At 38.9% G+C, this 25804-nt stretch overlaps 1 protein-coding gene across 1 annotated transcript in view; it reads left to right on the plus strand.

The window, feature by feature from the left end:
* The window catches only part of snrka (SNF related kinase a), a 97968-nt gene that overhangs the window by 24081 nt on the left and 48083 nt on the right, over nucleotides 1–25804 (plus strand). Inside the window, exon 3 of the mRNA XM_033638261.2 lies at nucleotides 8371–8512. Coding sequence (XP_033494152.1) covers nucleotides 8371–8512 — 142 coding nt within the window. The remainder of the gene's footprint in view (nucleotides 1–8370; nucleotides 8513–25804) is intronic.

Genomic DNA, 25804 nt, shown 5'->3' on the forward strand with positions numbered 1-25804 from the left:
GAGTGAACATAGGTAAGTGGGATTGATATAAAACATGCCTCAGAGACTCTCCTTTCCTGTACTGTGCAATGCTCCAAGCAGCAGAGACCTTGACCCTGATGGCTGTGACAGACAGAGCTAAGGATAGCTCCATAGACATGAGCTAGAACCATAGTGTTAGTCAACCATGTTAGTGAAGCATGTATGGCTTTTTTTTTTTTTTTTTTTTTGCTGGCAATAGTTGTAGCTGGAGGCATTATGTTTTTGGGTTGTCCATCCATCCCATTTTTATGAACACAATATCTCTATAATACTTTGAGGGAATTTCTTCAAATTTGGCACAAATGTCCCATTGGACTCAACATTGACCTGATTAGATTTTGGTGGTCAAAGGTCACTGTGATCTTGGCTGTCCCATTTTTGTGAATGCAGTGTTTCAGGAACACCTTTAGGGGTTTCTGAAATTTGAATTTCCAAGTGGACTGAGGAATAAACTATTTAGAATTTAGTGGTCAAAGGTCAAGGCCAGTGTGACCTTGAAAAGTATGTTTTTGGTCATAACTTTAAGATTTTTTTTTACTAATTATTACAAAAATTTCACATAAATGTCTAATAGGATAAAATAATGAACTGATGACATTTTATATGCAAAAGGTCAAAGGTCACTGTGACATCATAATGTTTTTCATAAAACTTTTTCCTAGCCATTAGTCGTATAGAAAAGAGTATCTGCACACTTGGATCAATGCAAGTATCTGTAATGAACCAAGCTTTCAGTCAGAGGACCCTCATCAGGGTAACAATCAGCACATGAGCACAATGAACAGTCTTTATGTGATTCATCAAAGCAATCAGTAACAGCTGTGCTGCATCACTCTTGCCATTATTCAACATCATATATCAAGAACAGAAGGGGAGATACTGAATTGGTGACTCAAATCTTGGGTGTCCACCTTGAAACTGTGCCGATTATATAGATCTTCTGAGCTGTTGGGGAAAGATGGGTGTGAACTAGGGCTGCACGATATTGGAAAAAACTGACATTGCGATTTTTTTTTGTTTTGTTTTTGTTGTTTTTTTTCAATATATATTGCGATATTAAAATATACAAGAATTTTCACCAGATGATTTAAACTAAGAAAATTAGAAAATAGTGGCGGGGCTTTTACTCACCACAACTGCAGAGGCTACTGGCTTCATTTGAAACAGACTACATTATAAGCAGGCCGATATTTATTAATCCCTCTGTATCTTTATATTTTTACTTTTCATCCGCTCCCGTTGCCTTGATAAAATTAATGCATTGCGCCTTTGTATCAAACTCAACACTTCCTGAATGTGTTTCAGATTAAAAGCCCCTTATAACCTCGGCTGAGAGAATCCCTCCATTTTCTAAATAGGCTTTTATTGTGAAACATTTGTAGGAACTTGTTGTGGAGGATTCAGTGGCTTGTATGTTTGCGTATGGTACTTCAAATGTAGCTTCTGCCATCTGGTGGCACTTTTTTATGTTACTACAACAACATTTCAGCTGGCACATGAACAGACACAGTGACTGAAATAATAGTAAAAGTAATAAAAATAGGACAAGAATAACCCGATGACATCACACATGTCGTGAAAGACAACCGGGGATAATTGGTGTGTACCATCGTGTAGTGTGTCATGTCTGTCGGCCAAGTCACGGCACGACTCCATAATCTTGTAATGTGACATAGTGACTTTCAGAACGGGCAGAAAAGTTGTGTAGTGTGTACCAGGCATAAATCCTCCTTTACCGTTTCTCTCTCTTGCATTTCGCTCATTTTCAGTTTCAGTGTGTGATTGCAGCGCGTGCATGAGAGGGGGAGGGGCTGCTTAGTGCTCAGAGAGGTGAGCAGAGCAAAGAACGTTCTTCAGAGCTGCTTTTCTGAAGCAAAACAAAAGTTTACATGTTCTAAAAAAGAGAAAACATTGCATGTCCTGCGATTTGACTATCACACATGCGCCCATGTTCAAACGATATATTGTGCAGCCCTAGTGTGAAGCAACCATGTTTTCACAGACATGGATGTAAACTGTAAGAGAAACTTGACTGGCAGGTGGAGGCATACAATGGCAACATGGTAACTCGTTTTTTTTTTCCATAAGATATTTTTTGCGTGATAATACCCACACATCATTGGTATTGGACAATATCACCTTTAAAATGAAGACTCGGCCAACATGCTTTTTTCTTATTTTTCACAATGAATGAATATTTCATACACTGGAAAGGATTCTATTTCATGTCTTCATCTGCTGGTGGGCCAATACAATAAGAGTATGCATGTATAATATGATGTTATTTCCACAACAGAAGAGACTTGATGATCAATAAAATTAAGATGGGAAAAAAAGTGTATATCAATATCTGTATTGGTTATTTGCCAAATGAGTTGTTACATATTGGCATGTCAGATATCGGCAAAAAATCTTATATAATGCATTCCAGTATTTTTTTGGACAACTTTTACATTTTATTCATAGTTAGTAAAGATATGAAAGGGGAGAGAGGAGGCTGTGGTAAGGACTCAGCCTTAATGGTACCTACATGGTGAGCTACAGTGGTGGCCCACACAGGTGTGTCTGGAGACTGTATTACATAGATGGTTTTAAAATCCAAACCAAACAAATTACATTTATGTCAGTCGAGTAAGCCTTTACCTCAAGTGAGTGCTCTTAAAAGCACTTTGAGCTCCAGCCCAACTCACTTTGCTCTTTGAATGATCAGTCACTCAGCACTGCTTAGCCTAAGGCTAAGGCCTGCAGTGCTGATCCTAACCCAGCAAAGCTACATCTAAGCTCAGACACGTCCAATTTTGAATGCATCAGATCACTAACTCAGGGCTAAGCTTGTGGCTAAAAGCATTTCATAATCTGTGTGAAAAGTCTTTATCATGCTGTTTGGCCACAAAAAAAGTCATTTTCAGAGTTGAATTTTTTAGTATCTGGCATTTTTTTTCTTGCTCATCATCAGGGCTCCATTCTGCCAACCCATTAAGTATTGAGGGCATCTGAGCATTTCAGCTTAATTAGAAAGTTACTTAAAAATCCTAATCATAGTAATTACTTCAGAGCTGCCAACATTTGACTGGAGCTGCTGTGATGTGTTTTTTTTTTTTTTTTTGCACCAGCCTGAGTGAGTTTGCCCTGCTTCGTTGCTTAACAAAGGATTAGAGGAGGAAACGTTGTTCAAATGTGTTCACAAATATTTGTATGTGATTATGTTAGAACATATACGTGCTCTGTTTGTTTAGAAATAGTAGCAGTAGAGACTGTGCTGATTGTATAGCTCTAATGTGCTGCTGGGTTTGTGTGTGAAGCATTCATGTTTTAGAGTTTGTAGCTTTTTTGCAGCAACATCCATATTTGAAGTATTATCTGCTGTCATGGCAACATAGGAGTCTGGACAGACAAAGATATAAACTGTAACTGCAACTTGATTGGTTTGCTGAGGCATACAACCATGAGGTGATAATTCTAGTTTTTACTTTCCACAACATGTAATCATGGTGAAGAGAAAGGGGAATGATGTTGGTGTTGCAGGTGGAATTGTTAAACAGAGGAAGGGTCAGAGTTAGGGTTGGGACTTGTTAGGATTTTAACGATTCTGATTCCTTACCGATTCCTCTTACCGATTCCTACATTATATTCATTATACTTGCTATACTTAAACAAGTATATAATAAACACTAGGGCTGTCAAAAGCACCATGAAATTGAGTTTGAATATTTTCGAATTAATTTAGTAGAGTTCGAATAATATTCAAATTTATTAATTTTTATGTTTTTTTTTATTATTATTTTATTATTACTATTATTATTAAAATATATATGTATGTATATATATAAAATACATATATATATATATATATATATATATAAAAGATGCTTATTGCTGGCGCAATATGAACGTGACACTCGGATGAAAACACTCATTCTGACCGTAATGTTTGGATACTTCAGTGCGTAGTTTTCCACCACAAGAGTGGATCTTGGTCGGCTCGTAGTGGTGTCTCATTCTGGTAACGTTTCATCTCTTCTTCAAAAAGGGTAGGCAGGGAGGCAGCAGGTGCAACACTCTCCCTGTATGTCTCCCTGAACAGGTCACACATCGCGGACAGCGCAGTGGGTGCTGTTGGCGCAGCAGGCTCCTCCGTCCGTGCCTATCCCTCCATCTCTTGCAGGAATTCCACTGGATGCGGGTCCGTTGCGGAACGGCTGCGCTAGTTATCCGCTGCGTGCACAGACGCAACCAACACGCATCTGGTGGAATTTGGGGGTCTGCGTCCCTCTCTGGCCCGGCTTGTGCGTGAGCCATTTCCGCCCGAACGGCATTCGCTGTGATATATGATGTTATTAATAGTATTAATGATATTTGAATTATCAAATTTAGGTTTGAACTTATAAAAAATATATATATTCGAATGTATTTCGAACTTCGAATTTTTTTGACAGCCCTAATAAACACAAATGCAATCATACAAATACAAAAACTTTATTCTAACTGTTGCACAGTAGCCTACAATTAGATGAAAATACACATTTGTGTGTGGTGTGTATTTCATATTTAGAGCTTGTATCATCTCCCTGAGAATATATAACAACAAAAGGTGATTCTCTGATTTCTACAGTAACACTGTTACCTCAAATTAACCACAACAATGTAATAAAAAATACTTATATGCGTTCATGCTTGGGCGCTGTTATTTACGTGACAACACCTGAACAGAACACACACGCACATTGGCTGTTTGTTTCTACCGCTCCCCTTGCTGGAAGCGGACCTCCCGCCGCCTGCTCCCGCCTCAAACACGGAGGTCTCCCTCTCCGGGGCACCCACGGTGCACGCCTGGCCTGTTAAATAGCCTGTAACCATAACAACTGTGTGACACAAACTCAGTGCTTGGGTTCATACAGAAATCTTTTTTTTTTTTACAATCTAGGAACCGTTTGCAGGAACCGTTACTCCAAATGTGATGGACCCGGTTCCAAAAAAGAACCGGATCCGGATCCCAACCCTAGTCAGAGTTGTTTTTTCTCTTTTTTTTCTCCAAGATAAACCAGTATCATACACACTGCTTCAGAAGTGTGACATTTTGGCTGGTCTTCACTTCTTCAAAGGCCTGATGAGGGTTAATGCTAGCTTATAAGGTTTAGGTTAGGGTAAGGGTTGGGTGTAGCTTAACTTTGATGGTTAAGGTGAGGGCAAGGGGCCATGGAATGCATAATGACAAAGATAGATGTACAGGGTTTGTGTGTGTGTGTGTGTGTGTGTGTGTGTGTGTGTGTTTCCGTTGCATAAAGTCTGTATGGCCCATTGCTTCTGCCAGGGTTTATGGCAAGCCTTTTTTTTTTCCCCCCCAGAATTCAGGCCATATTGAACAACTACTGGATGTATAGCCATATAACAGTCTGGTGTGATGTGATGTGTCAGGGACGCACTCTGTACAGCCTCAGTGGATAAATAGATCTGTCCATAATTAAAATCCTAAAATCTGGTCTGCATATTTTAAGTTTATATTTAAGTTGTCTTGGCAACGACTCTCATTGGTCACACAATACTAGGCTATTTAATATGCTATTAATGAATTTATTTATTCATTTGGGATATTTCCAGTTGGAATTTTGAATGTTGATATTTTCATCTGCCAGACTTTCTCAAGGTGCAACTAGCAAGTGCATTTATGCGCACTTGCTAGTTGCACATTTATTATATCCACTTTATTCCCAGTCCCCGTGATACCTTGTGTGAATTATAGGCATGGCTTCTGGTGCTGAACCGAAATCGCCTTTCTCCAGTGGTAACGATATGTTAACAGTACGCTAATCCTTTTTACTAGAGCGATTGGGAGATAAAACCATAGACATATATACAGTACATATACCGCATTGACTGTGGAGGGGCATGCCTAAAGCGCCGCCATTTTGGTACAGGGCTAGCAGAGGCGGTAGTGCACTTACATCTACGTAGGTAAGAGGTACTCCACAATCTCAAAGTAGAATTATTCACTGAGTTTTCAACCGATTTCCAAACGGTTTGATTTGTTAAAAACGTCACACATGTAGCTATGACACAGGATGCTTGGATATTTTAAAAATGCCAGTTTTACTACCCAAATACAAATTCTACTTAATGTTTTCAGCAGACAATCCCACGTATTACACAGCTGCTTACTAGTGAAATAACTAATTTGAGACATGATTTTGGTTAAAATGCAATGTTATTTCATCTATAAGCTGCCTCTGGTCTGAAAAAAAACAGACCTTAGACTGCAGTGATTGACCAGTTAGAAGATTAATGATAGATATTGGATGTATTTAATATGTACACACAAACAAATAACAGCATGTGGTGGATCCTGTAAGATCCTGCAGACTGACAGTCTGCTGTTCACAAAGGGTAGAGACAGCTGATTTTATACCTACAATAATAATAATAATAATAATAATCATAATAATAATGAGTGATAGTAAAAATAATAATAATGATAATAATAATAAAATGATAATGATAACAGCAATATAATTGTAATGATAGTGCCAATAATAATGATAATAAATTGATAATGATAATAGCAATATAGTTATAATGATAACATGTGCTTACAGGAACAATCCCCTTTTTTCATGGTGCATGTTCAACATTGTTGTTGAAGCTACAAATTTATAGTTGCTTAGTCTGGGTGGTAGTAATGTTACATACATGGACAGTGCAAAATGTACCAGAGCTTAGCAAAAACATTTTAGAAAATACTAATTTTAGAGTTATTTAAATATCCGTTAAAAACAAAGCTGTATTTGCTAAAAGGCGAATTACTTTGGAAAATGGAATGTTGTTGGAGGTTAGCAAGACTAGTGTTGTTTCCTGTTTTGTTGATCATCTCAATAAGTAAAAGGAAAACATAAATACGCTTCAGAATGACAGAGAATGAGCATATTTCTCAGAATGTTGAACTATTACATTTCTATAGTAACTTTTAAAAAAGAAATTTGATTACCTTAAAATTTCAATTAATAGCCTGGGCTATTTTCTTAAATCACTGAAATCAACAGGCCTATATTTGACAGGCCTTTACTTCCTTTCACACAAAACTGCTCAGCTGTTTATTTTTATAAAAAAAACAACTTTTGATTCTTTTGATCTGAGGACACTTAATTTACAGGGTAATCAAGGAATGGACACATAATTTGATGTGGCTAACAACCGGGTTTTATACATCTGAAAAACTTCTATTAAAAAAAATGATCTGCCTGGCAACCAGACCAGGCATCTAATTGAAACAGACATTTGTTTGTCAAAATGTTTAGCCACACTGGGCTAGTAAAAGGGACTAGGTATTTAATTGGGACTAGGCTTTTAATTGAAGTCTTACAGTATCCATAGAAATTCTGTTTCTATGGGATTATCACAAATCAGTATTGTACATCGCATCTGATTGACCTTGTACTGGGTCGCTCAACTCAACATGTGACATTTGCATTGTGTTTTGTACAGAGACTATGTAAAGATACATATACAGTCTGTAGTTTTGTAAATAAAGTTTTCAGATTTGGGTTTTTATTTAACTTTCAGATACATTTTCAACATACATGAATATAACCATAATTAGAACCACATACCATCAAACACTAGTTTACCGCTACAATTAGTCAAAAAACACATTTTATTGGGGACCCACTTAAACTAGCTCCAGTGGGTCCAGAGGAATCACTAGACTGTAAACCTGTCAATATCATTGCATTTCATTTCTTTAAATTCAGCGTGCACAGGCTGTTTGTTGTCTGGGGCCTATGTTAGCAGTGTGAACCTAAAAACTGTATACTTAAGTATTTGTTTATCTATTGCAAGTCATATTGTCATAACAGTATTTTACAACATTATCACAGATATCGCATGTTTTCCAGGTGTCATATAGCTCTAATCCATATTATGATGATATTGTTTCATATTGTAAGATAAGATAAGATAAACTATTGATCCCCAGAGGGGAAATTCAGGTATCACAGCAGCACAAGACAAAAAGACAGTAAAAAGAATAAGATGAAAGAGAAAAAAATAAAAAAATAATGATCAATAAATAAAAAATAAACAAAATAAAACTGCTACATCAAGATGAATAATTATAGTAATAATAATAGTGATAGTAATAATTATGTATTATGATAATTGTGTAGAGAGAACTTGGAGAAAGTGAAATTATATCTAGTCCACATCACAACTAGTGTTTGTATCTAGCATAGTTTTATTTCTCCATTCTCACTCAAAATAAATGTTTGTAATATTTGTGTATGGTTTGATCATGCACGCTGTAGCAAAAGAAAACACATGGATTCAGATTATGTTTCTGTTTGATTTCCTCTGCCTCAGATATCTGGAGTCTGGGTGTGATCCTGTTCATGTTGGTATGTGGCCAGCCACCGTTCCAGGAAGCTAACGACAGTGAGACGCTCACCATGATCATGGACTGTAAATACACTGTACCGGCCCACGTCTCCTGTGCCTGCAAAGAGTGAGTGATACATACACAGTAGGCTTGGGAGATATGATGGGATTATTGCTCAAAACAATAATGGTTGGTAATGACAATGGTCATCACTTGTTCAAGATAACACAAGGGCATTCAATTATGCAAGGCCTGTTTTGAATTTCGCACTATATTCAGTCTCTCTCCTTCTCTTTTGCTCTTGCTTTCTCTATGCTTCAGCCATACAAATAGAATGAACAGAAAAGACAGAACGATTTAATGTGGTCATTTTACTCGTACAAAAGAAAATATTCATTATTGTTTGTTGTTATGTTGACAACACACGTCAGTGGGGCCGTATAGTGTGTCACACTCACTAGTTTGAGAACTCTGATTTGGTCTGTTTTTACACCCATTTTCCCCATGAAACAGAAAAATACAAACGTACGCCAATCACGAACACTAATATTAGCTTAATTACCTTGTTGATGTAACCTAAAACACACTTTATTCAAAGTCCACAGAAACTAAATAAAACTCACTAAAACCATCTTAAGTAGTCTTTAGTTATCTAGTTAGTCCACCATTCCAACAATCACCAACTGTGGTTTGTTTACAGTAAGTCTTTAATTCATTTAGTTAAATGTGAAAACATGCTGATCTGCATGCTGTTTGTGCCTGCATCCTCATCCTCTCAGCTGTCCACTGAGCAGCGGCTCTCACTTGTTCTTCTGAGGCAGCTACAGTCAGGAATGGGTACTGAAACCGACGTTTTGATGTAATTTATTAACATGCTTTCATGTTGCTCGAGTTGACAACAATTGCTGCTTTACAATAAAAGCTTTTACATAACAAAATAATGGGGTCTTTTATTGTTAAGAATCTAAAGAAAATGAAATGTGTTTATCACTGAATTATCGGAACTTTGTTAGCATCATTTCTTTGATAAAAACAAGTCTAATACTGCAGGGAGAAAGGGTAAAAGCAGAAACAGCCACAATGAAATGTTAGATGAAGAGCTGCAGACAACCCAGCTCACTTTCAACAGGTGAACTTCTTTTACCTGCCCTGCTGTGTGATGGAAAAACACTTGCAGCAGATTTAGACGCGGATCAGTCTGCTGATTTTATTCATTTGTAATGTAGATGCAAATCCTGCCATGCTGGGCTGACGTGCCAAGTCAAACCAAACCAAACCAAGCCAAGCCAAGCCAGCATGTTAATGGGAAAACGACATACATGGTGCACTGTGCAATTCTCTCTTCAATTACCTTTTTTTGTTTGTTTGTTTTTTGGACAATAATATCATACATCGTTGTTTTTCTTAAAGATATATTGTCAGAAGGGGAATTTCAATATCGCCCAACCCTAATACACAGCTTTCACACAACAGGACCACTGACCTGCTCTTTTCTAGACATTATTGGTGTTCGCTGCTGTGTCTGCAGTCTGGCTCACCTACCACAATATCCCTCTGTGTATTAGTTGGTGTATCCTAGCTTTCTTCTGTCTGTGTCTGGCTTATAGTCAACACATTATATCTGAAGTGTGGGGACCAGCAAACCACATTAACCTGATATGGTCTGTTTCCTGTAGCCAGGGGTGTTGATCTGTAACCATACTAGAGTTATTGGTTTGCACAGGACACTTGATCACATGTAGTTAGGTGCAGGGTAAGAAAATAAAAAAAATACTTGGTGGGCACGTTTTGCCCCCACTGTCTAAAAAAACCGGGGTATTTATAAAATTCTGGGGGCACTTTAAAGAAGTAGGCTAATTACTGCATAAATTTACTGTTTTTAATGTGAAATAGATTAAAGTGATGATGATGAATTAATCGAGTAATTGGATAAGAAATACTGCATGTTTTCATTGAATTACTTTAGCTTTATATAAGGACAATAGAAATATCTATTATATTATCTATATATTGTCTCTGAAATGAGAGAAAGTAGCAACAAATTTGTTTCCTTTTTTGAAAGTCAGGCCTGTCACGCGAATGACCAATTTCACACGCACTCATGTTGCGCCGCTATTTCTCACACATTCAAAAATAATCAGTGTTGGGCAGTAGCTCACTACAAGTAGCATGTTACAAATATAACAACATTCTCAGTAGCGTGGTGGTAATGTCACTATTTTCTGAGTCTAATAGATTTTATAGTTAATTAATTGACTGGTCTGAATAAAAGTAAGGATAATAAAACTGAGGATAAGTAATGCGATTGACGGGGCATCGGTAGATAAGTGGATAGAGCAGGTGCCCCATGTACAAGGCTGTTGCCGCAGCGGCCCGGCTTCGACTCCAGCCTGTGGCCTTTGCTGCATGTCATTCCATCTCTCTCTCTCCCCTTCACTCTGAGCTTTCCTATCAATTAAAGGCAAAAATGCTCACAAGAATATCTTAAAAAAAAAAAAAAAAAAAAAAAGTAATGTGATTGACACCAGCGCCACACCAAGGCATGTAGACAACAGGGTTGCCACCCATCCCGTATATTATGGGATTGTCCCATATTGAAAAATAAAATGTACTGTCCGTTACTGATACAATATGGGACGCATTTTGTCCAGTATTTTTGTGCACACAATACAGCATAGACTATATTTTCACATGTTGGGAATGTCATGAGAAATATTTTTTAAAAAAAGAGTTTCACAAGACATAGCGGAGTAAAATTAAATCAGAATTTGCGGAGGAGAATGTCACATAATGGCAGGTCTGTCACTCAGCATCATCGTTGCCATGGTTATGGAGACTCCGCTCAGGACCACTGTTAGCCCGATCACTGACCTGTTGGCTGCTTGATAAAGTTATCTGAAGGTCCCTTTACAGCTGGATGTTAAACTTACGGAGCTTATGGATTTATAAAGCCTCATGTGTGTCATTGTAGAGCTAGGCGCACAAGCACAAGCTTTGTTTACTCTCCCACAGTAAGACATAACTGGATGCAGTAACACCCATAAATCAGTTTGTATATTGATATCTGTGCCTGATCCCTCACTCATTAGAGCTGTCAATTAAAAATACGGCAGAGAAGAAATGCAGTTTTACAGACTGCCTTGCACCAGCGTGGTTCTCCGACATAACAGCTGTCATTACACGCAACCATTATGTGCGGCTGTGGCTATTAATAGCGCCTGTGCCACTAATTCATCATACGTAGGCCTACCTGCAAACCATTATCATGGTGATATTTCAATCATCATTATAAAACGTCAGACAGATTATTGACGATTAATTTAAAGCTTTACAGCGTAAGTAATATAAGCGGGTTGTGTAACAGCAATAAACATCCCCATAAAACACAGTGGCTGTATAGTTGTACTGGATTTAACAAAGCATTGAGGCAAATAATTTGCCCTGCCCTGTTTTTTACAAATTGCATTTACAGTTTGTGTAGGAACATTGAAGGATATTTCTATTTCTCCTAGTATGTAGGTAGTTGTGTATGTATTTTTAGACTACAACATTTTGACCACAGGATGGTACCTAGTCTATGAGGTGACACTGGTCAGTTGATGCTAGTGAGGTGTTTTCAGGTTAGAGGTGAACAGGAAGTTTTGTAGGTGGCGGGAGCACGTGGCTCTTACCATGAGCATAATCAGACAGCAAACACAATGGAATCACAATCAAGTAAGTCAGTTAAACAGTATCCCTTAGGATCACTTCACATTTAGGTTCATCTCATCATGGTAATCCTTTGCTGTCTATAATCATTATTCCAATAAGTGGGAACATCACCCAGGGATACATTACTATTTGGACATGCATTCACTGGATATGGGTCAAGAACATTTTTTTTTACGTATGCAAGTGACTAGGGATTGGTCACGATTTTCGAATTTTCAAATAGTCGTTTTATTTTGAAAAATCGATTTTTCAACGCAACTATTACTATTCGCCATCTTATTTACCCCCTTTATTTGACATGCAATTCAGCTCCTAACCGCACGAGGGCAGTATAGGATTGCTACAGCGGTGTGAGATGGGCTACCAGCTAGTTTGATGCTCTTCTACAAACAGGAGAAACATGCAGAGACTACTACAGTCATCAAAAAGTTCCGTGTGTTGGGATTCTAACAATCATTTTAGCATTATTATCTCTTTTCTTTTTGCTTGAATATGCAATAATTTTACCTCTAATAAAGGCTTTAGATGCATCCCAAACAGTGCTGAGTTTCTCAGTAGAACCAGTATTTATCTGAAAGAAGGATCTAATATTTTCATCTAGCATTTCCTTAAAGACTGGATCTTGAAATAAAGAAGTGTTACATCTCCATCTGCTGCTCTTAATTGACTCCTCACCAACTACTAAATCAAGCATCACCATTGCATGATCAGTAAGCGCAATAGCCCCAATTTTCAAGCAATGCATGCATCACTCATAGATTTTAAAATTAAAAAATAATCAATCCTTGAGGTTGATTTGTGTTTATGAGAGAAAAAAGTAAATTCTCTTTCTCTAGGATTAATCAATCTCCATATATCCACTAGGCCATGATCTTCCACCAATTGGTGTATTGTCTGTCAGTCCTTTGGGGTTCTTTTGCTGTAGGTTGATCTATCTAGTATGCCATCTTGAACCTGATTAAAATCCCCCCCAGCACTGTTTGTCCATTACCAATATCACCTAGCAGTTTATTGATTTTATAGAAGAAATTGGCATCTTCTGTATTTGGGGCATATATATTGCACAGATTTACCTTGCTTCCATTTATCTTAACTTCTACACATGTAAATCTCCCTTCCTCATCCTTATATTGGTTCGACAGTACACAATTAAGCCTCTTATGAATTAAAATTGCAACTCCACGTTTCTGACTAGAAAAACAACTGAAAAAAAGACTGACCTATCCAATTTTGTTTAAGTTTAGTAGCTTCCATATCTGTCAAATGAGTTTCCTGCAGAAACACCACGTCTGCCTTTTGAGATTTAAGATAACATAAACATTTCTTTCTTTTAACAGGGTTTGACAAACCATTCACGTTCCAAGTAATTATCTTTATATTATTAGACATCATCATTAATTGATTTATCAACTAACAGAAATTTGCTTTCCATAACAGAATAAATTGAGCATGCCCATCCAGAAATACATTAAGTCTTGTCCTGTCAGAGAAAACTAAAACACAGTATCTGTGTGCTGCTATAAAACTCAAGTCTGTGCAAAACGCCAAATCAAAACTTACACACACAGGCACACGCACACACACACACACACACACACACAAAAGAAAAAACGATAAACATTCCCCTCCCCGCTTCCCCCCCATGCCCATTACAGGCAATCCCTGTCATTACTGGTCCTCAATATGTTAAGGATTAAAACTAAAAACAATTTTATATCATATTTAAATCAGAGAGACTCAAAAGAGCTATATATGCCTGCAGCCTGTTTCATAGGTTCATCTATTCGGTTCCCGTGGCTAAATAATTCAAAATATTAAGCAAACAAACAGACAAAAAAAAAAAAAAAAAAAAAGGCACAGCTCCGATTGTTCACGCGCATCCGCGCAGGGTTAGTAGTCCTCCGAATGGCATATCTAGATGACGTTCATCTTCTCTCATGCATAGCCATTAATGATGATGGATACAGTCAACATACATGTTCAATGCATAATGTGCCCACGTTCAAAGTTATTCACTCTTGCGGCGTGTGTGTAATAAACTCCTTTGCTTTACAGGGGTCCTCAAAACTTTTCCTTTCTCCCCTCCACGTAAAACGAGTAGCAGGTTGAGCCAGTGTAAATCTGATATCCAGGTCATGAAGTTTCTTCCTCACTTCGGCAAACCTCTTCCTCTTCTCAACCACTTCTTTTGTCATGTCAGGAAAGAAGGAGATCTTACAGTCATTCCAAACGATTCCCCTCTTGTCTCTGTATCGTTGCTTTGCAGCCGCGAGCACCCTCTCCCTCTCCAGAAAGTTATGATGAATGGCCTCGGTGGTCGACCCTCGTCTGGTAACGGCCCCCCGGTGCGGTGCACCCATTGTAACTCCGTTTCCAAAAGTTTTACGCCCAGTGCATCAGATATGATTCTTCTCACAAGATCTCTTGCGTTACCAGTTTCAGAGCGCTCTTTTACACCAACAAGGCGAAAGTTGAGACACCTGTCTCTATTCTCAATGTCCTGCACCGCTCTTTGAAGTTCCTCATATTGCTGGTTTCTCCTTTTCGACTCTTTTTCAAGCCGTGCGTTCTCCATTTCCAACTCCGTAATTCGCGCATCTGCTTGCTCAAGCTTGTCATTGATATCAGCAACCTCCGTCTCCATTTTGGCCTGCGATGATTTCACCTGTGAGACATCCACTTGTAAATCATGCAGAATACTGCTGACTTGAGCCATTTCACACATAGCTTTCTCCAGAGTAGCTTGCAGATCGGTCAGTGCGGTCAATGCCACTAGCGGCGGAGACGGCGTGTCCTCTTCAGAAATGGTATCCACTCGCATGCTTGCGGCGCTAGCCATGCTAGCACCGGCATTATGCCTTGCACTCCCCTTTCTCGTAGACGCTGCCATTTCTCGGCCTTCTTCTTGTTGGGTGTCGTTGCACAGTTGGTACAGGCCTTCGTTCGAAACTGATATGTAGTAGAAATAAAGGTCTTATTTGTACATAGACCAGGGAAAGTGAGCGATCTGTCGGGACGATCGCTCTAGGCAGCCATCTTGGTCAGCGGTCCCACGTGACTCCCTACTACTACACTTGATATGGTTAAATCAGAATAGCAGTATACCTGTTTCTGCCTTCTCACTAGATGCTGAGAAGGCATTTGATCGGGTCAAGTGGGGGATTTTTAGTTCATGTGTTAGAAAAGTTTGGATTTGGAAGTTTTTTTTTTACTGGATTAAGGTAATTTATGCAAAACCTAGTGCAGCCGTTGTCACAAATGGCTTCATATCTCCATTTTTTAGACTGTCTAAAGGAACAAAACAGGGGGGGTACCCTTTCTCCTCTTCTTTTTATTTTATTTATCGAACCTTTAGCAATAGCTATAAGAAAAGAACAGAGAATTAAAGGTGTACAGGCCAGTGGAAGAGAGCATAAGCTCTTCTTATATGCGGATGACATTCTTTGTCTGATTTCAGACCCAGCTTCTTCTACCCCAGCCCTTCTTGATATAATGGAATTATTTTCTCAGATTTCTGGTTATAAAGTCAACTGGCATAAGTCAGAGGCCATGCCCATATCCAAGGTATGCCATCCAGCTATGGTTGGGGCTGGTCAATTTAAGCGGATTTCCTCTGGTCTGAAATATTTAGGGATCAAACTGTGTGCAGATATTGCAAATATAGTACAAATCAATGTCACTCCCCTCCTCACAAAAATAAAGTGCAGTTTAGAAAAATGGAAGGTGCTGAATTTAAGTCTGTGGGGCAAGATCAACACCATTAAAATGGTGATTACCCCTCAATTTAATTATCTATTAATGATGCTGCCAATGACAATACCTGGAGAACTTTTCAAACAATACAATCAAATTATAAAAGATTATTTATGGATGGGAAAGAAACCAAGGATTAATTTAGGAAAACTTTTCACAACGAGAAGTAATGGTGGGCTTTCCCTACCTAATGTAGAGTTGTATAGTATTGCCTTTGAGCTGGCTAAATTGGCGAGACATTGGACAAATGAGAGTAACTATTTAGGATGGACAGGAATAGAGCAAGAACTCACTGTCCCTTTTAGTCCAGTCGAGGTCTTGTCACAAAAAAACCTAATATTTAATAATCCCGGGAGCAAAGAGGCTAATCCAATCCTACAACACTCAAAGAATGTCTGGGCTAAGCTTCACAAATTATTAAAGATCTCACAGTATAAACAGGGATATTCTTCACCTTGGAATAACCCAGCAATAACAGTGGAGAAAAAAACTATTTACTGGCACTCATGGTTATTGAGGGGTATACGAAATCTATCATCTCTGGCTATTGACAAAATATTTAAATCTTTTGAAGAACTCTGCACACAGTTTGACCTAAAAGACAAAGCTGACTTTTGGAGATACTTGCAAATAAGAAGTAGTTTAGTGAGTCTGGTAAAACAGATGACTGGTGAAGACAATATAATTCAGGCTTATTTTAAATTACCTAAAAATAATCATTCAGCTGCCACTTTTTATAAGATGACAGCTAATGCCATATATGGCGATACTGAGAGCCTTAGGCTTATTTGGCAGAAGGATCTAAATTTGAATATTGACAAGGATTCTTGGAAAAAGATCATCTCTAATGCAGGCTGGTTCACAAGAGAAGCTCAGGGAAAGTTTATACACTATAAAATACTTCATTGATATTATTTTACACCTGTCCGTCTCCACAAAATGGGCCTACTCGAAAATAACATGCTGGAAATGTAAGATGCATGAAGGCACTTTTATCCATACAGTGTGGGCCTGCCCTTTAGTTCGGCCTTTCTGGAGAGAGGTAATCAAAACAATTCAGGAATGGCTTGGTTTACCCATACCTGAATCAGTCCAGCTGTGCCTCTTGGGAGACAGGTCATGTCTACCTAAAATTTCAAAATCTGCATTTGCTCTTGCCATGACAGGCTTTATTTCAGCTGCAAGAGTTATTCTTCGTGACTGGAAAGGCCAAGCTAGACCTGAATATAGAGATTAGGTTAAATTAATGACAGAGAATGCATCATTTGAACTAATGATAGCCAAATTGCATTATTACAAAGAATCATATCTGCTGGTGTGGAATCAATTTTTGTCTTTTGTAAAAGGAGTAAATATGGGATAGTCAAACATTATACTTTTGAGGAATCTATTTGCCTTGCGGATGTATATTCTGTTTTGCTTGTTTGTTTTTTTTGTTTGTTTGTTTTTTTGTGCTTGTTCTTTTTTTTTTTTTCTTTTTCAGGCCTGACCCACGGAATGGGTCAACTTATGAACTTTTCAATAAACGTTGCTGAGCTGTTGGACTTTTGAAACATATACTGTGAGCTCTGCTGTTTATGTTGTGGGAATGACGCTGTCTTTGTTAAGTCTGTGTTCATTTTTGTGTTTGTGGGTGTGTGTGTGTGTACAGTACAGGCCAAAAGTTTGGACACACCTTCTCATTCAATGCGTTTTCTTTATTTTCATGACTATTTACATTGTAGATTCTCACTGAAGGCATCAAAACTATGAATGAACACGTGGAGTTATGTACTTAACAAAAAAAGGTGAAATAACTGAAAACATGTTTTATATTCTAGTTTCTTCAAAATAGCCACCCTTTGCTCTGATTACTGCTTTGCACACTCTTGGCATTCTCTCCATGAGCTTCAAGAGGTAGTCACCTGAAATGGTTTTCCAACAGTCTTGAAGGAGTTCCCAGAGGTGTTTAGCACTTGTTGGCCCCTTTGCCTTCACTCTGCGGTCCAGCTCACCCCAAACCATCTCGATTGGGTTCAGGTCCGGTGACTGTGGAGGCCAGGTCATCTGCCGCAGCACTCCATCACTCTCCTTCTTGGTCAAATAGCCCTTACACAGCCTGGAGGTGTGTTTGGGGTCATTGTCCTGTTGAAAAATAAATGATCGTCCAACTAAACGCAAACCGGATGGGATGGCATGTCGCTGCAGGATGCTGTGGTAGCCATGCTGGTTCAGTGTGCCTTCAATTTTGAATAAATCCCCAACAGTGTCACCAGCAAAACACCCCCACACCATCACACCTCCTCCTCCATGCTTCACAGTGGGAACCAGGCATGTGGAATCCATCCGTTCACCTTTTCTGCGTCTCACAAAGACACAGCGGTTGGAACCAAAGATCTCAAATTTGGACTCATCAGACCAAAGCACAGATTTCCACTGGTCTAATGTCCATTCCTTGTGTTTCTTGGCCCAAACAAATCTCTTCTGCTTGTTGCCTCTCCTTAGCAGTGGTTTCCTAGTAGCTATTTGACCATGAAGGCCTGATTGGCGCAGTCTCCTCTTAACAGTTGTTCTAGAGATGAGTCTGCTGCTAGAACTCTGTGTGGCATTCATCTGGTCTCTGATCTGAGCTGCTGTTAACTTGCGATTTCTGAGGCTGGTGACTCGGATGAACTTATCCTCAGAAGCAGAGGTGACTCTTGGTCTTCCTTTCCTGGGTCGGTCCTCATGTGTGCCAGTTTTGCTGTAGCGCTTGATGGTTTTTGCGACTCCACTTGGGGACACATTTAAAGTTTTTGCAATTTTCCGGACTGACTGACCTTCATTTCTTAAAGTAATGATGGCCACTGGTTTTTCTTTAGTTAGCTGATTGGTTCTTGCCATAATATGAATTTTAACAGTTGTCCAATAGGGCTGTCGGCTGTGTATTAACCTGACTTCTGCACAACACAACTGATAGTCCCAACCCCATTGATAAAGCAAGAAATTCCACTAATTAACCCTGATAAGGCACACCTGTGAAGTGGAAACCATTTCAGGTGACTACCTCTTGAAGCTCATGGAGAGAATGCCAAGAGTGTGCAAAGCAGTAATCAGAGCAAAGGGTGGCTATTTTGAAGAAACTAGAATATAAAACATGTTTTCAGTTATTTCACCTTTTTTTGTTAAGTACATAACTCCACATGTGTTCATTCATAGTTTTGATGCCTTCAGTGAGAATCTACAATGTAAATAGTCATGAAAATAAAGAAAACGCATTGAATGAGAAGGTGTGTCCAAACTTTTGGCCTGTACTGTAAGTTTAAAAGTATTTTACAGTAAGTGTCAAACTAAGTTAGTCTACATTAGGGCTGTGCGATTGCCTCTAAATTTCATATTGTGGTTTGTCATTGCTCTAGATTGCCAATACACGATTAAATCGCCAAGAGGGGGGTTATGGCCTTGGCACGTGTCTTACGTCGATCACTACCAAGTTATTTTAATATTTTGCATCACATGCAAAAGTGAGCGTCTCCGGTTTGTCTGCACTGACAAGCGGGAGACGTGTTGCTCCTCCTCACTTCAAGTCGCTGCCATTAACTTTTAACCTGCAAAGACGGCAGTGCCGCAACATTATAGGAATTTATGAAAGCCCTTGTGAACATTTCAGTAGTTACACATGAAAACAATATTTATTTGCAATTACTCTATTGAACGACCCCGAAACATGAGCAAACGGGCTGTGTCACTTCAGATCAAAGAGATGTGCCCTGTCACTGTCAGCGCAGGGCTGACAGGGCACCCTCCGCTGAGAAGAGAGAGAGAAGAGAGGAGATGGATTGTAGGTCTGTTTGTAAACGGGGCTTCTCTGACAGTCGTGTATTTCCCCAAAAAACATCTCTTAATGCACGGTAGAGCGCTGTTTTTTTTTTCTTTTTCTTTTTCAAAATCGAATCATTGATATCCAGCAAATCGCCTGTTTGATTGCGTCATCAAAACATGCTGCTATTATTCCGCCTTGCTTTTCACTTCCACCGAATACCAAATGTATGGGTTTTTTTTTGCAATTTTCGGCCGAATATATTCGGTTACCGAATATTCAGTGCATCCCCAAGATCAATGGATCATTACACCCCTATTAATGAATCAACTCATCTGAGATAAGCAGATTCTTTTCCCAGAAGGTTTGTACAATAAAAACAGATGCATACAAAATACATAAAAACAGATTCTTAGGATTTCAGAATTGGAAGTCTTCAACACAATTACAGCCAGGTCCATAATTATTTGGACAATGATACAGTTGTCCTCATTTTGGCTCTGTACACCACCACAATGGGTTTTAAATAAAACAATGAATACGTGCTTAAAGTGCAGACTCTCAGCTTTCATTTAAGGCTTTTTTCAAAAATGTAGTATGAACCGTGTAGGAATGACAACCATTTCTTCACACAGTCCCTCAACTTTAAGGGCTCATAAGTATTTGGACAAACTAACATAATCATCAATTAAACAGTCAGTTTTAATACTTGGTTGCAAATCCTTTACAGTCAATGACTGCCTGAAGTGTTGGACACATAGGCATCATCAGATGCTGGGTTTCTTCCCTGGTGATGCTCTGCCAGCCCTTTACTGCAGCCGTCTGCACTTCCTGCTTGTGTTTTGGGTGTTTTGCCCTCAGTTTTGGCTTCAGCAAGAGAAACGCATGCTCAGTTGGATTCAGGTCAGATGATATGACTTGGCCATTGCAGAACATTCCACTTCTTTGCCTTAAAAATGTCTTTGGTTGCTTTTGCAGTATGCTTCAGGTCAATGTCCAACTGCACTGTGAAGCATCGTCCAATGAGTTTTGAAGCATTTGGTTGAATCTGAGCAGATAATGTAGCCCCAAACACTTCAGCTTTCATCCTGCTGCTCTTGTCAGCAGTCACATCATCAATAAATACAAGAGAACCAGTTCCACTGGCAGCCATACATGGCCATGACATAACAGTACCTCCACCATGCTTCACTGATGAGGTGGTGTGCTTTGGATCATGAGCAGTTCCTTCCCTTCTTCCTTCTCCTGTCTTCCCATCATTCTGGTAGTTGATCTTTGTTTTATCTGTCCATAGTATGCTGTTCCACAACTGTACAGGCTTTTTAGATGGTTTTTGACAAACTCTAATCTGGCCTTCCATTTTTAAGGCTAACCAATGGTTGGCATCTTGTGATAAACCCTCTGTATTTATTCTAGTGAAGTCTTGTCTTGCTTACAAGAGCAGCAGGATGAAAGCTGAAGTGTTTGGGGCACCATTATCTGCTCAGATTCAACCAAATGCTTCAAAACTCATTGGACGATGCTTCACAGTGCAGTTGGACAATGACCTGAAGCATACTGCAAAAGCAACCAAAGACATTTTTAAGGCAAAGAAGTGGAATGTTCTGCAATGGCCAAGTCATATCATCTGACCTGAATCCAATTGAGCATGCGTTTCTCTTGCTGAAGCCAAAACTGAGGGCAAAACACCCAAAACACAAGCAGGAAGTGCAGACGGCTGCAGTAAAGGGCTGGCAGAACATCACCAGGGAAGAAACCCAGCATCTGATGATGCCTATGTGTCCAACACTTCAGGCAGTCATTGACTGTAAAGGATTTGCAACCAAGTATTAAAACTGACTGTTTAATTGATGATTATGCTAGTTTGTCCAAATACTTATGAGCCCTTAAAGTCGGGGGACTGTGTGAAGAAATGGTTGTAATTCCTACACAGTTCATACTACATTTTTGAAAAAAGTCTTAAATGAAAGCTGAGAGTCTGCATTTTAAGCAGGTATTCATTGTTTCATTTAAAACCCATTGTGGTGGTGTACAGAGCCAAAATGATGACAACTGTATCATTGTCCAAATAATTATGGACCTGACTGTATTTGTAGTTTTCTGACAAAACTCTATCTCAACAGCATTTGATACTACGCAGGCCTCTGAAGCCTGACCCAGGCACTGGAACATGGCAGTAGCACACTCATTTATTCTAGCCCTTGCAGACCAATTAGCTTTAGTAGCTGGCAGAAGCTAAAATTTTCAAGCACTATTATCAGCCCAGCTGCAGAGAACCACCATTCAACTACACATGAAAACACGTTTCACACTGAAAACGAGTGAGGCAATTAGGCAAATAGATTAGCTGTTGAATAATTAATCATGCTTGTTATAACATCACACTCTTAATTTTATACTAACTAATTCTGAGCCAGGGTAATTTTTGAAGCAGTGTAGATGGACAGCAACAACTTTCCAACAACTTTCCAACAACTGTGGCCAGGAGTACTCAAGGAAATATTCCTGATAGCCAATCTGCTCCTTACACAGAAGTTAATGAGAGGACAAACCATCTTGTACTCACTATTAATCCTATTGTCTACATTTTGAGTATGATAACATTTAATTTGCTAATTCAGAAGACCTATTGCAAAAATGATTGTATATTAAAGTGGGTTAGATTAGTTTATCCATCAGAGGTGAAAACTAAATCTTTTTGGGATAAGAAGTAGGGCTAGACAATATTGCAAAAAATCAGATCACGATCATTTTTTCCATATTGATCGATTTTGAAATTTATTACAATATTTGATTTGTTAATGCTACCAGTTTGAGGAGTATCCTGAAAACTTTGTCTTCTTAGATAAAACTTTGGTAAAACTGATGTTGACAAAAGTTTTTCTTTGGGGACATAATTTACAGTTGAAAAAAGGTAATAAATCACAGTATTTTATCGCAATACTCAGCACATTGCAACATATTTAAAATCCCAATAATACTGTATCATGACTCAGTATCATGACAATATTTTATCATGGATCCTTTGATGAATCCCACCCTTAACTATGAGGTCTTTAGGATATAATGGTGCCTGACCATTTAGGGCTTTGTAGGTGAGGAGACAGATTTAAATTCCACTTCAGGTTATTTGGAGCCAGCACAGAGAAGCTGATATGTAAGAAATATGATCTCTGTTCCTAGTTCCTGTCAGTGCACATGCCACAGCATTCTGAAACAACTGGAATGTCTTCAGACACTTATTGAAGCAGTCTGATAATAAGGAATTATAGTAGCCCAGCATAGAAGTAAGAAACGTTTGGACTGGTGTTCTTTTTGAGACAGGGTGTGCCTGATTTTTGCTGTTATTCTTTAAATTGATGGGTAGTCATTGAACCATCTTGGTAGTAGATTTTTTGTCATTAGTGTGCAGATTGTCTCCTCTATCTCCCCTCCATTGTTGCTGCTGGTATTGGCTGTAGTCCTTAGGGAGCCTGGCTCGCTCTGACTAATCCCCAACATGACTGACAGACAGTAGAGCACCGCTCTACCCAGTCTGTTATCCTGTAGCCTCCATCCCATGGTCTCTCACACTTAAGCACAAATGCACTAGGGGATTGGTTAAAGTTGAAAAAAAAAAATCCAGCCAAAATGATTTGGAAAGCAACTGCGTGGTTGCACAGGTTTCTCAGCTTTACTCTATATGTGTGAATATGTAGGTGGATGTGTATATTTGTGTGCAGCTGTCATAGACCTATATCAGACCTTATAAAGACCTTATGTAGCTTTTTGTTTATTTTATTCCCCTTGTCACTAAAATCATTCAAGTATAGTGCTGCTGTAAATGTGGTCCAAATCAACCTAGTGTCATGGGTCAGCAGAGACAGCACCTACTGCACAAGGTCTTGACAGTCCAGACTATTTTAGTGAAGATAGATTTGTAGGTGTTAGATACATTCATGAAGATCTTTTTCATTAAAGCAAGTTATCTGCACTGTTTCTTTGCCACGTGTTGCTTCTGTTTTTTACCTCTTTGTCAGTTTATGTCATATGCAACATGTACAGCCTCAGTTTGCCTGTTTGTCTGCCTTATTATGCAGATGACAAAGATGGCTTCCTTGTGGGTGCATAATGCCTTTTTTCCTGTATTTTAGTCTTCTCACTAGATTCAATATCCCAACTAATCCTATTAAACTGCAATCTCAGCTTTCAACAATGTCATCTGTGTTGAATTTAAGCTCCCAGCTGTAGTTTAACATCCTCAGCTCTATCAAAGCAAATGTCTTGCACCATCTGTCATTGTGCATACACCATATATTAAATACTGGGATCTGCTGTTCTTGACACGATGTGAGTTATTCCAACAAAGCAGGTTAGGTTGTGCCTGATCATCAAGTCCTGGTTCAGCAGACTGCTGAAATATTAGCTCCACTACAGAATGTTTCCACCCAAGGAGACTGATGTCAGATTCACTGAGTCTCTTGCAAATGAATGTCTGGTCTGTAAATGTTTTCAGTTTAAGAAGGGTATATTACTACAGATGCCCTGAGCCATTCCTAAGGCTTGGTTTTCCCACCAGAGGCACAGCAGCCTTTAGTATTGATCATAACGTGTAACCAAATTGGATAATGCTGGGGGTGACGTTGAGTGACACTACAGAGTGGTAACTATAGAAAAAGAGGCAGCTGTATCAGAGCCAAAGCAGTACATTTTATTACTTAGTTTATTGGCAATCAGATTTTAAAAGATCTGTTAATCATACAACCCCAATCCTATGAGTGTTTGGATGCTGTGTTAAACGTAAATAAAAACAGAATGCAATGATTTGCATAATCTTATTGATCTATATTCAACTGTATACAGTACAAAGAGAAAATGTTTAATGTTCAAACAGATGAACTTTATTGTTTTCGTAAAATGTAAACCTGAGTTTGATGACTTCAACATGACGACAAAGTTGGGACAGGGGAAACAAAAAACTGGGAAAATTGTGTAATTCTCAAAAAACACCTGTCAGGTTAACAGGTTAATTGGTAACAGGTGACGGTATCATTAAGTGGTATGGCTCAGTTGTTCGCAAGGCTCAGTTGATTACAAACAAGGATGGTCACTTTGTGAAAAACTGCATGGGCAAACAGTCCAACAGTTTAAGAACAACCTTTCCCAAAGCACTATTGCAAGGAATTTAAAAGATTTCACCATCTACAATCCATGATATCATCGAAAGATTCAGAGAATGTGGAGAAATATCTGCATGTAAGGGACAAGGCTGAAAAACAATATTGGATGCCTGTGACCTTTGACCCCTCAAGCTGAACTGCATTAAAAATGCATCTACAAATGTATGCCCTTTATCAACAACAAGAAACGCCATCAACTTCTCTGGGCCTGAGCTCATCTTAGATGGATTGACACAAAGTAGAAAAGTGTGCTGTGGTCTGAAGAGACCACATTTCAGATTGTTTTTGGAAATAATGGACATTCAAAGCCAGCATCTGTGATGATATAGGGGCGTGTTAGTGCCCATGGCATCATGGATAACTTGCACATGTGTTGTGAAGGCTTTGTTAATGCTGAAATTATAGGTTTTGCAGCAACATATGCTGCCATCCAGACAACGTCTTTTTCAGGGACGTCCCTGCTTATTCTAGCAAGACAACAAGACGCATTCTGCATGTGTTCCAACAGAATGGCTTTGTAGTAAAAGAGTGCAGCGACTAGACTGACCTGCCTGCAGTCCAGACCTGTGTCCCACTGAAAACTAGTGGTGCATTATGAAGTGCAAAATGCAGCAATGGAGGACCCGCACTGTTGAGCAGTTGAAGTCATACAGTACAGGCCAAAAGTTTGGACACACCTTCTTATTCAATGCGTTTTCTTTATTTTCATGACTATTTACATTGTAGATTCTCACTGAAGGCATCAAAACTATGAATGAACACATGTGGAGTTATGTACTTAACAAAAAAAGGTGAAATAACTGAAAACATGTTTTATATTCTAGTTTCTTCAAAATAGCCACCCTTTGCTCTGATTACTGCTTTGCACACTCTTGGCATTCTCTCCATGAGCTTCAAGAGGTAGTCACCTGAAATGGTTTTCCAACAGTCTTGAAGGAGTTCCCAGAGGTGTTTAGCACTTGTTGGCCCCTTTGCCTTCACTCTGCGGTCCAGCTCACCCCAAACCATCTCGATTGG

Source organism: Epinephelus lanceolatus, chromosome 10 (assembly GCF_041903045.1).
Source record: "Epinephelus lanceolatus isolate andai-2023 chromosome 10, ASM4190304v1, whole genome shotgun sequence".
NCBI classification, from domain to species: Eukaryota; Metazoa; Chordata; class Actinopteri; order Perciformes; family Serranidae; genus Epinephelus; species Epinephelus lanceolatus.